A 13,225-nucleotide genomic window follows, 5' to 3' on the forward strand; every position below is an offset into this window, starting at 1 on the left:
TGTGTGTGTGTGTGTGTGTGTGTGTGTGTGTGTGTGTGTGTGTGTGTGTGTGTGTGTGTGTGTGTGTGTATACACAATCAGAAATCATCTAATATTCAGATTTTTGTGCTCAACATTTCTTATCAATATTGAAAATATTGATTTCTTTTTTAGATGAATAGTAAGTTCTAAAGAACAGCATTTATTTGAAATGGCAATATTTACTGTCTCCTTGCTTTTAAAATAAAAGAAATCTTACTAACCCCAAACTTTAGAAATGTAGATGCGATCTTTCCCTTCATACTTGATATAAGAAAAGCAAAAAGTCTACATTAAATGTTAATATCTTTATATAAGTCTTAAAGAACACCATCATTCAGGCATAATACAGTCTCATGAAGCCAAATCCCACGTCTTTTCAGAGTATCATGCCTTATTTTTTTATTCGTAATCAAATACAGATTGCTTTGTGAGATCAAGGATAGAATAGAAGCATCAAAATGTGATTCATTTTATTCCTGTACATGTTAAGTGCCCTGTGCTCAAACACCAAATCTGAACTCTTGAATGATCCGAATCATTTAAAGTCATTATTCCTCACAATGCAAATCATATTCCGCCTGTAAGCTGAGCACTGTCAGTTCGACCTATGAGTAATGAAGCCTTCGTATCCTCGTTCTCATTCGTGAGGCTGGTACGTCCATTTCTGCAGAGAGAAAGCATTCGAGCTCAAACTGAGACACGAGACAAGGATGTGATTCTGAGAAGATTCATCCACTCAAAGGCTCTCTGAGATCCAATCATTTGATAATTAGAGTCACTCAAGCTAAAGCGTTGCTTCGGTGTCTGTTCAGAGTGACCGTGCTCAGCTTATATCTGGCTTTGATACAGTCCAGAAAGCTTCTTAAGCAGATTACCTGTCAAACAGTCTTCACCGAGGAGAAGAGAGGACATTTTTCCACAATGTGCACATGAGCAGCAAACATCCAGCACCATTATGCAATGAAATGCCATGAAATGTGGGGTCTGGGCCAGGTTTGAATGGTTAATGCACTGATGAAGATGATGATGATGATGATGATGGTGGTAGTGGTTCATCAAATGACAAATTATACGCACGGCTCCATTAATGTTCTGCATTATTAGGAATTTCCCCTCTGATCCATCCATTAGTATTCAGGTGCGAAAGCATTTCTTGGCACTGATGTTTGGTTTGTGTTTTATGATTTCTGCTCTTCAGCCAAAGCTAGTTCTTCCACGTAGACGCCAATTTATCAGTTTGAACTATTGAGTGGTGGTATCTCATCTCTTTTGTTTTTGTTTTTTATGAGCCTTCACTATCTGAAAGTTAACATATATTTCTTTATCTCTCGCCCCACTTTTGGTCCCCTTTTTCATCCTGTCATAGACACAGCCATGATCATATGGGTTACGCTGCCACAGAAAGAAAGCATTCAGTTTGAGTTATGAATAAAAGAAGCATTAGTACTACTGCAAAACATCTGTGTTAAGGGTTTTTCAGTTGTTAAGGAGAATGCGGCAGATAAGCAAAGACACGTTTATTGCAGGCTGCTGCAAGGACATGACAGCACTTTTCAATACAATATTATAAACAATTTAATAGAAAATATAAAGTCCAGATTTTCTCAGAACTATGTTTTGTCAAGCGAAAATGGATTCAGGAGAGATTGGATACTGATATGAGTATAAGAATTGCTATCTTTGCTTTGCCTTGTGTTTTTACAGTGGACACACTGGAATTGAGGCATGATGTGTTGAACCCAACAATGAAAAATGTCCCATGAACAGCCGTATGTTTATATACTGTATAATATACTGTAGCAGGGTGAATTTCATGAAATATGTCCAGGTCATACTTAAGTTTTGCTATTGTTAACAAAAATTTAAATATATGAACCAAAAATATCTGTAATAGTATATATATATATATATATATATACACACACACATACATGCATACATGTATATCATAATTTATAATCATAATTTTTGAACGTTTGATTTTGGAGTGAAATACGATCGTGGACATTTCTCTGTGAGATTCACGCAGCAACAACACATGGTCAGCTGTGCGGAGCAAAACGGATTGACATATTTACCTGTCTTTTGGCAGGGTGCAGTTTGATTCTGTAGTCCTCCCTCTTCCTTTTCATCCTGTGAAAACCAGTTTAGAAATTGAGTTACGGTTTACTCTAGATGACAGACATAAAAGGCCACTTAATCATTTCATTAAGGAGCAGCAAAGCAAACACTGCCGTATGGAGATAAGCTCGCTTCACTGCAAAATAACAAACTGCGCACTCAGTATAAAACTTCGTGAGGCTGGCAGCAAGTGTGCTGGACATATGGCGAGGAGGGGAAGGGATTTCACAGCCAGTTGTCGGAGAGACCTCTTCACAAACCAGACGCTTTTATCTTCATACTTAATGAAAGCTATGGGAAATGCATTGTTCTTCAACCTTCAGTCTCTTAATTCAGTCACAACATGCACAGAACACAAGTCTGCGCTATTATACCAGCAATGAATCTGTTCATGCTTCCTATTTAGTTATGTTACCTCTAATTACTTCCATATAAAAAATAAGAAATTATGCTTTTGGCTGTGTTTATCACTTGCTAAAGCAAATCCTCACGGGGTGAATTGAACATGAAGTAAAAAAACATCTTTATGATTAATAAAGTAAGATGACATACCTGTTCAGCCACGTCACTAATAAAATAATCAGAAGAGCGAAACCAACCAGCCCTCCTCCAATATACACATACAGCATGTGATGAAGACCCTTCAAATCTGAAAAGAGAGACAAATTTAAAGGGTCACTGAATCCTAAAACAGATTTTTTTAGATGTTAACTGACATGTACAGGTTGCACGTCAATGAAAACAACAATAGCACTCATTATGGGAAAAGCCCATAATGCCCTTTTTTTTTTTAGCCATTTCATTCAGGTTTGAAAAGCAAAGTTTAACCAACGTCACAAAAAGTGAGATATAGGCCTATGCGTTAACTCGAAGTGGTGATTGGGTGCTCTGGCTGGAGATGATATACATCATCAGTTTCAGAGCATTTCTCTGCATTTATTCATGAGAATGAACTTTTTAATCCAATCACTGTGCTGTATTATGCTTGAGATCGCATTACATCAATTCAAAAGTCACAAAATACTGTTTTAGCGATGTTCGTTCACACTTTCTCTTCAAGTTCGGACACACATGCAGTGTTTGTTTCCTCAGAACTGCAACACAAAAGTGTTGTTGGCATTTTCCCCACGATGCCATTAAAGCTTAAATTTGAGTACCAACACATGGAGAATACGACTGTAACAATATTTAATATGTAAAAACACGCAGAGCTCGCAAGAGAGATGTTTCTGCGCGGAACGGCACGATAAGTTTAAAACTCGCAACGTGGATCACAGTTCATATCCGGACTGGAGCAAGTGTGTTTCAAGCTTTTATGGACATATTTCATATAGCCTACTCTAGTGCTCCAGACATTAACCAGCTGGGAATACACAGTGTATGCACACATATTTCAGCTTGACGTCTTCAAATTAATTAGGCCAATATATGTGATGAACGCAATGATGGATTATTCTCATACACTGAAAGCCGAAAATTCAAAGAATGGACAAAAAAAGTAATTGTGTTAAACTGATGTGTGTTGTTTGTTCAGAGATTGTAGTGCTCGTAAACCTTAATGTTCTTCCTCATTTTTGATAGGTTATAGACCATAGCTCTGCAAAGTTATAATGCTGATTTGTTGATATTTCTAAGAATCATTTTTAATCAAAACGTATTTGATGATAGTTGTTAGTAGTCTCCTCCAATAATAAGACATTTGTTGTCATTTATATTGTTAAAATACATCAAGGAGTTTTTTTGTTTTTTTTTTGCTCATATTTTAATATTAATTTGTCTGTATAATGAGTGTGTTGTAGGTCTGGTTTTTTTTTTTTGTGTGTGTGTTATTTATTTATTTTTCCTTCTTTCCACCCACTATACTACCACAGGATTAAGTCGCGGTCAAACAATACAAATGCTGATTTACTGCTCATACGGGTCACTTTATATGACGAATTAAAATTGTTGGTTAAGGCAGCACTGTTTTACTTGGTGAAAACAATCATACTAAAGCTACAATTTGGTGTTTTGAAAGTTATAACTGCGTTCGCTCTGTAACTGGTTTGAGACACTAGTTGCACATTGCAGTGCTAGATCAAAATTAGAATATCATATTAATAAAAGCTGGACGACTTGTGTTGCTAAATGTCATGCAATTACTTTTAAAATATATTGTATGGTGGAGAAAATGCTGTATTTCTGTTACTACAAATAAAGATCTTTCTGATTTTGTTATGTTAGCCACTTGTCAAAATAGTGTGTCGTCTCAATAGTGTGGTACAAACACGTTACTCGCGGTAAACCGTGTTGAGCTATATAACGATGATTAAACAAATAATATATTAAAGCATCTTTGGTGTTTTCATGGTTTCTATGGAAGTAAAACCGGAAATCGAGGGTAGTGATGTGACATCATTGACAGGCGACGCAATGACACGGGACGTTACACTGGTTAAAATTGCTGATTTCTCTGGATTTAAACATTATTGGAAACATTTGGGATCATGTAAGTATCTTCAATAACATCAATATCTTCAATAACAGAATCTACACATCTCAATTCTCCAGCGGCAGCCAACTTTGTTGTAAACGAATTCAACCCAAGCGCTCTTTGGTGACGTTGATGATTACGTTACTGTTGATTATCTGTCCATCATCGTATAAAGCCCGCCCTGACAATTTGATTGGTCCAAACAGCTCTGGTTCGAGCATTGTTGCTCCACAATGGATCAAGTCCAGAGCGAACTTCCCGACCTCAAATATTGTGGGCGGGGCTAGGTTCGGCTGGCATCCAGGCTAACATATTGTGCCTTTAATGAAAATAAATTTGCGTTTTAACTCAAGCTACTGCTATTGTCAACTCAAGCTAAATGTGCATTTCCAAGAGACAAAACATGTAATATTACACGTGCAGTGTGGTGCTACCAAATCAGGTGCTGGTGACACTGCCATCAAAGTTACAGAAATGTTGCTAATGACCGTATCTTAAGTCTTCGCAAAGGGGGTCAAATGATATGCATTTCCTATGGGATTTTCAATCATTTGGTCAAAAAGGTTGTGAATAAAATTTTATTCACAAAAACTTGATGGATTACTCAACATTTTGGTTCAGGACAGTCAGTTTCATGTTTTGTGCTAACCCTTAAATGCATGAATGTTTCGCCAAGCATTATTACATATTCTGGACTTTAGCGACCCGGATCTATACCTAACACAGATGGATCTCTAACTTCTGTAATAGTACTAAACTCTCCTGATATTTTAATAACAATGACAAAGGAATAAAATAAAGCATATTTCATTACCTTTTGGAACTCAATTTTAGTTTCAAATTTCGTCACCTTTTGGAGTTCAATTTGAGCAGATGCTTTTTACCATCATCACTGTCATCGTTAGAGCTCATTTCCCAGTACATTCAGCATCTGGCTCATATTCACAATCTCAATCATATTATTAAAACTATGATTTTCAATAATTTCAACATTTTGATCGCTGACAGCTTCTTCACCAGATCTACCATCAGCAAGATCTACAGTGACACTAATATTTGATTGCGTTCAGTACTTGCTCTGCAGTAATAAATTATGCAGATGATTTTTGTTATTTTGTTTAATGTCTGCGGCAATTATGTTTATAATCAATACATTTAGGGAATACTAAGAATTTTGATGTCTAACTTTAAAAAATGAATGAGGGGAGGGTAATGAATGACATCCCAGGTTGTTAAAAGACCTGAGGGTATGCGTTTAAGGGTTTAAACAATTGTTATCTGTAAAAATTCATACATTTTAGTATGGCAGTGGTTCTCAAACAGAGGGCCGGGGCCCACTAGGGGGCCTCAAGATAAGTTAAATGTTACAAATAACAAAACAAGCATTAAAATAATCGACAACTAAGCGAAATATTAAGATATATCTTTTTTTCAATTCAGCGCCAAACATTTTAATTATAATTATTTCTTTTTTTATTATTTTAGTGGACAATGGGGGGCTTTCAGTCAAAATGCTTGAGATCTGTTTTATTTATTTTTTTAAATAATTATCATCTTTTAACAGAAAATTATTGCATGATAGGGTTTTTACTTACAAACACTACCATTCAAAAGTTTGGACACATGAATGAACTTTGACTGGTACTGGTCATCCTCTCAAAAGGACACAGTGTGGACAAAAAGGTGCGGTGCGGAAAGAAAGATTTTAAAGCCGTCCCATCCTTGTCCTACCTTGAGCAGGTAGAGTGGTCAGCAGGACTGTGGTGGACTGCACACCGGCGTCTGTGCTGAAGTTGCAGCGGTACAGTCCTCCGTCTTCTTTAATGATGTTGGTGAGGTGTAGACTGACCTCCATAGCATCACTGCAGTTCACTCGTCCTCTACTGTCGAACTCATTCAGCTCCACTCCTTCGCTCAGCATCTGACACGTTGCTATAATATTGCTACTGCCCTCCTCAGCGTTCAGTTTCTCTATGCTTACTTGTAAAACCTCACCGTTGTGGACAAGGTCACAATTAATGGTCAGGTTGTCGTTCTCTGCCACCACCAACTTAGTGTCCGGTTGAATAGAGATGGTGGTGGTGATTGCTAGAAAAAAAGTAAAAGACATGTTATTCGAGATCAATAGACCTTATGTAGCCCCGCCCCTTTTCGGCACTGCGCTCGTTGTGTTCTGTCTTCCGGTTTGTAGTTCCACAGCATGAAGTTAAGATTTTACAGATTTATGAATGAACCGCTCATTTTCAAATCTTCCTGGTTTACTGACTTTTGACATCCTCTTAAAACATTACAATGCTCATAACTTTCATTAACTCTACAATAAGTAAATCCACTAAACCAGCTACAGTACACTCTTCAACAGCGATGCCATAGAAATATACAGATCTATCACAAAAACAGAATATCAGGGTTATACCTATTGAATTTAGTGCTCGACCAGTATGGATTTTTTTTCGAGGGTCGATATCTTAGAGACCAGGGTGGTCGATTTAAAGCTGATTGGCTATATATGATATCATGATATTTCATTTAAAGACAGTAAATAATACATGGATAACAATTGCTGCAATAAAAATTTATTTACATTTATTTAACATATTTACTAAATTAGAAATCGGAATATATATATCCTTATGCAAAAAAGTGATAAAAAGTAGATCTGTAAGATTAACAGACTTATATGTTTTACAGAACGTCTTAATTCTGTAATCCTATTTGGATTCACCAAAGATTGGGGTTCGTGGAATTAAATGTTTATTACATATTCTAAGACTTGTTTAGGTGATATACATGCATATTTTCTGAATGGCGATGTTATGTGAGAAAGTATTGTAGCATTTGTTTCTTTTTTTATTACTGATAATAGAATAATAATAATAATATACTTAATAATATACCATTTGATTTCTTTAAAGTTACCATGAAATCAAAATGAACAATTTCAGGGTTTTTTTATGAAATATTGCAGCATTTACTATAAATGATTTATCTGTGCACATCATTTTTTTAATTAATGTGCCCTCGTAATCATTAATCAAAACAACTTCCCCTCTCTCAAGCAATGACATCTCTTCTCTGATGATGTGTTTACCGGCACGGAGGCGGGGCAACCTGTCAATCACATGACATCACAGCAATAGCAAACCAAGCAAATATCCAACAAATTCCTGATTGACAAAATCAAATCCCACCCTACACGTTTCTTGTTCGAGTAGCCGTTTCACTCGGAAATACGTTACAATAAGAAAGAAAAGACTATCGCAACTTGCTTCTCATGCCGAATATTCTAGATAGAACTGTTAAACAAAACTAATGAAGGAGGGGAATGGGTGCTGCGTTCATGGCACTGTTAAAATAAAAGTATTTTCTGACACTTATCGGCCAAACAGAAAAATTTGTCGTCCCATAATAAAAAAAAAAAAAAAAATATCGGCCTTGGCGGTATATGGTTGACCACTAATTAGCTCATGTGTTTTCATCTGTAATGCTGAAGATGGCTAAAGTGAAATGTTTTCAATCACCTGCTTTTTCGACAAATGTGTCTTTTGTCCATGAACCCTGAGGATATGTCTGCAGAGAGCAATGATACTGGCCGATGTCATCCTCGGTGACGTTACTTATGGAAATGCTGCCATCCATCTGGGTGGTTTTTAGAAACTCCACTCTACCGTCAAAAGATGATTCGAAGTTGGTGCCATACTGAGGATGATAAATAGCTATAGGTTTTGAAAGAGATTTTTTAGTCCAAGAGACCATAGTGAGCTGGCCAGTCCACGGACACAGGCAGTCCAATATCATTCCCTCCTGCAGTATGACTGTTGACTCTGGGGCTTTCATCTGAACAGAGCCTAGAACACCATTGCGGAAGTGTGGGAAGACAGACACAGATTTATTTATTTTTTAAAGACTCAAAAGGGGGAATATTAAATAGGATTATTGTATTACTTACACCAATGCCAATAAAGCTATTATATATTTGGAATACAAAACCAACTAAAAGATACATCATTTCACATTGTTTTTTGTTATGCTAGATTTCAAAACTAATTTGTTAGAGATTTTGCAAAGATATTTTTGAAATACACTACCATACAAAAGTTTGAGGCTAGCAATAATGTTTGTTTTTGCACACACACAAAAAAAAAATCTCACCCTGGCCTCATTTATTTGACCAAAGATACAGTAAAACATTGATATTGTGAAATATTATTAATTTAAATATATATTAAAATGCCACAGCTAAGTTTTCAGCAACATATACTCCAGTCTTCAGTGTCACATGATCCTTCAGAAGTCAGTCTAATATGCTGATTTGCTGCTCAAGAAATTTCTTATTATCAGAGTTGAAAACAGTGCTGTGTTCATATTTTTGCAGAAACTGACTTTAAGATTTTTTTTTAAACAATAGAATTTTCTGTAACATTCAACAAGGACACATTAAATATTTCAAAGGTGACAGTAGACACTTATATTATTATATAAATATTACATCAATTACAATGAATTTATTTATATATATATATATATATAAATTCATTGTAATTGAATTTATATATATATATATATATATATATATATAAATTCATTGTAATTGAATTTATATATATATATATATATATATATATATATATATATATATATATATATATATATATATATATATATATATATATATAGTACCTAAATAAAGGCATGTGCCCAAATACAATGTTCTCCTAGCTATCCAACCAACAACTGTTGCTGGTTTTCACTTCTGTCTCCAGTTTTTTGGTGAAGTTGCAGCAGAACATTTGAAGTTTATTAAGTTTATTAAACTGTTATTGTTCGTTTAGTTTTATAAGGGTACAAAATACAATGTAACCAACAACCACAAGTACAAAATAAGTTACTTTCTATGTAACCACATATCCTCCTTTTTAAACTAAGCAAAAGCAGTTACTGCCGCTGTTTCCTTCAATAGTCTATGAAAATCTTTTTTTTTTAAATTTATATTCATCATCAATAAACAGTCAATTCAACTCATACGTAGACAGGAACACGCCATTCATGCGTACGCGTCCTTAAATATAGATATAAATTACTAATAAGGCACAAACAATTGCTTATAACAAAACATTTAACTACAGCCAAAAGTTCCTACCTTTGCTAAAAAACTACATTACCTTTCAGAAAACAGAGCGGCATCATGAGTACCAAGAAGTACCAGTAATCCTTTTGTACTGCCACCATCTTGCTCCTCTGAGACAGAATGAATACAGCATTGACAGGACTGAGGCGACCACAGGCACTATCTGTGTTCAGCTGCAAGTCTGCAATCACCTCCTCAACCAGCGGTTAAACACTGTTACAGAGGAGGTGTTAAGTTCACCAAAACACAATGGCCACAATTCTACCCCACACACAGTTTTTTTTTTTTTTTTCTACTGAAACTGAAAGAGCGGATTGGAAACCAATCTCTGAATTCCCCTATGATAATAATACATTAAAATAAAAGTAAAACAAAAATGACCATACGTGATTCATCCATAACAGGATAGTACACCCAAAAATGGTGAAATAATAAACTTTGGGTGTACTAGTCATTTACAGTGCATGTGATAATTAAAGAGATTTCATCATCCAGTCATACCGATCTGACAGCTGGAAAATGGAGAGGCGTCTACTGTAAAACCAGTTCATTTATTGATTTGCTACAAAACAAAAATATACAAAAACTGTTTCATAGTATGTACCAAAACATGAATAAATACATTCACATTATTAGGTGACTTCAATGGCCTACATAACCAGTGAGGCACTTAAGAGTTGAAGATGTGTGTGAGATTTCTCAGGCACTTCAGAAGATAGATGTTCAGGGTTTTATGGTCACTTCTGTGCTCTTCTTCTACACGAACAAAAACAAACAAACAGACAGACGGACAATTACCACACATTCACAGAAAAAAGATCCAATCCTGATGTATCTACTGCTGTAGTACCATCTGAAGAGTAAAAACGAGAGGCTCTCCTATGATCAAACTGAATATATTCGCACCTTTCCTGGCGGACACGTATGCCTCTTCAACTTTCAGTCTGATGGAAGGACACTTCAAAGTGGCCTTTGCCTTTGCAAGAGGAGACATGCAGGATGGGAAGATAAAAGGTGAGACGGATCTCCAAGTGTGAGACTCGCATGTAATTTGTGTTTATAAAAATTATCATGAATACTGTCTTATTTCACATCCCGCTGCCAAAGAACTGTTGCTTGAGTCTAGTACAACCATTTCATATTTTTCCCAATAATTCATTGAAGGGACAGTTCACCCAAAAGTGAAAATTCTGTCAAGTCGTTCCAAACCCGTTTCTGTGGCTTAAAAGTGGTAGTTGCATAGGCTGTCAATGGAGGGCCAGAAAGCTCTCAGATTTCATTAAAAAGATCTTCATTTGTGTTCCAAAGATGAACGAAAGACTTACGGGTTTGGAACGATATGAGGGTGAGTAAATGATGACAACATTTTCATTTTTGGGTGAACTATCCCTTTAACGGTTTGTAAAAAGCATTATATAACAAGTGAATGCCACTGAATAAATTACGTTACCTTCTGATTGTTGTGCAATAAAGCCCAAAGTGCTGAAGCTCCTATGGTACGTATATCTGATGAGCTACTGCTCAAACAAGAGACTAATAGCTCAACAGCTTTATCTGAAATAAAAAGACACGTTTAAATATATGTATATATACACATGTAAATATAACACACACACAAACATTAATACACACACACACCATATTGAACATACATACTGTGCATACATATATCAATGATTAATTGTAAAAAGTAATAAAAATGAAATTATTGGTAGTGTGGATTTGCACAGTTTCACACTGTTTTATGAGTACATTCACATCATGTCAAGTCAATCATCTCATTTCCTTCGCTCTCTATAAAAAGGAATTGGGCGGAAACGTTGATGTAATGTGTAAAACTATTATCACTCTATTGCGGCTGTTGTGACACATCTGTACTTAAGTGTATATGTGTTGCCATTAGTGTTTGTGTGTGGTGGATCACTTTTACACAGGCTGGAGTCTGTCACAGACCAAAAAATAAATAAATGAATAAATACAAAATATTTTTTTTTATATATTATATTACATTATTCCTATTTTGGGTAACACTTTACAATAAGGTTTAATCTGTTAACAACATTAGTTAAACCAATAACGAAAAATACTTCTAATGTAGAGTAACGTAGTTCGTTGTTATGGGAAGGAGGAGGCGGGAACCGGTGAACATTTAAAGACTTTAATAAATAAATACAAAATGAAAGTAAAGACCGGCAGCCCCTCACGGACGACTGCCGCCACACAGAATAAAACAAAACCTCAAATATAATATATATATATATATATATATATATATATATATATATATAGTTCAGATGCAAAAGCCTCTAAGTGCCATCTGAAATATTCTTCTAAAATTATCATTTTTATCAAGCTCGTATATTTAAGTTTAGTAATTTCACTTAAATGACACTTAAATTACCTATTAATTGTCATTTAAGTGAAATTACTAAACTTAAATATACGAGCTTGATAAAAATGATAATTTTAGAAGAATATTTCAGATGGCACTTAGAGGCTTTTGCATCTGAACTCTTCATATGTATATATATATATATATATATATATATATATATATATATATATATATATATATATATATATATATTAGTGAACAAAATATTTTATAAATAATAATAAAAAAGAAAATTATTATTATAATTATTTTTTTTTGTGACAGACTCCAGCACACAAACACTTATGGCAACACATACACACACAAACACTGAAGTACGGATGTGTCACAACAGCCGCAATGGAGTGAATATAGCTTTATACATTACACCAACGTTTCCGCCCAATTTCTTTTTATAGAAAGCGAAGGAAATGAGATGATTGACTTGACAATGTAATGTGAATGTACTCATAAAACAGTGTGAAACTGTGCAAATCCACACTACCAATAATGTCGTTTTTATTACTTAAAATTAATTATTGATATATGTACTCTGTGTGTGTGTGTGTGTGTGTGTGTGTGTGTGTGTGTGTGTGTGTGTGTGTGTGTGTGTGTGTGTGTGTGTGTGTGTGTGTGTGTATGTGTGTATGCTGGGACGTGCACACACACGCACGCACGCACACACACACACACAAACTCTACACAGATAGAACTTGAACCAGGGACCTTCTTGCTGTGAGCTGGCAGTGCTACCCACTGAGCCACCGTGCCGCCTTTCAACATTCACTAATACATTATTAAAATCAAAAGTTATATCTGTTAAAGGGTTAGTTCACCCAAAAATTCTGTCATTAATCACTCACCCTCATTGTTCCAAACCTGTAAGACTTTCGTTCATCTTCAGAACACAAATGAAGATCTTTTTGATGAAATCTGAGAGCTTTCTGTCCTATGTGAATAAAAGCCACAATTAAATCTTTTTATCATAAGCGATCGAGTCTCTTCAGAAGATTTGGACTAAACCGCTTAATTCATGTGGATTAGTTTCACGATCTCTTTATTACATTTTTTAACCATCAATGTGTAGTTGCATAGCTGTCTATGGAGA

The 13,225-nt window shown here is 35.2% G+C and overlaps 2 protein-coding genes across 4 annotated transcripts in view; both read right to left on the reverse strand.

The window, feature by feature from the left end:
• Positions 1 to 161: 161 nt before the first annotated feature.
• Positions 162 to 10,143, reverse strand: cd226 (CD226 molecule). Of its 2 annotated transcripts, none has more exons than XM_082183547.1 (6): positions 9,778 to 10,143; positions 8,137 to 8,463; positions 6,347 to 6,703; positions 2,695 to 2,791; positions 2,100 to 2,154; positions 162 to 685 (listed from the first exon to the last, which is right to left on the reverse strand). In XM_082183547.1, the coding sequence occupies exons 1-6, from the start codon at positions 9,842 to 9,844 to the stop codon at positions 659 to 661; spliced, it is 930 nt and encodes a 309-aa protein (XP_082039673.1). In that variant the 5' UTR covers positions 9,845 to 10,143; the 3' UTR covers positions 162 to 658. The 2 variants fall into 2 exon arrangements, with proteins under 2 accessions (XP_082039673.1, XP_082039672.1); XM_082183546.1 differs by having other exon boundaries at positions 162 to 1,413.
• Positions 10,144 to 10,275: 132 nt separating this feature from the next.
• The window catches only part of rttn (rotatin), a 54,570-nt gene continuing 51,620 nt past the window's right edge, over positions 10,276 to 13,225 (reverse strand). For both annotated transcript variants that reach the window (XM_082183528.1, XM_082183527.1), the window contains exons 47-49: positions 11,194 to 11,297; positions 10,650 to 10,719; positions 10,276 to 10,499 (exon numbers count right to left, since the gene is read on the reverse strand). In XM_082183528.1, coding sequence (XP_082039654.1) covers positions 10,414 to 10,499; positions 10,650 to 10,719; positions 11,194 to 11,297 — 260 coding nt within the window. In that variant the 3' untranslated portion in view covers positions 10,276 to 10,413. The remainder of the gene's footprint in view (positions 10,500 to 10,649; positions 10,720 to 11,193; positions 11,298 to 13,225) is intronic.

Source organism: Leuciscus leuciscus, assembly GCF_965113295.1.
Source record: "Leuciscus leuciscus genome assembly, chromosome: 11".
NCBI classification, from domain to species: domain Eukaryota; kingdom Metazoa; phylum Chordata; class Actinopteri; order Cypriniformes; family Leuciscidae; genus Leuciscus; species Leuciscus leuciscus.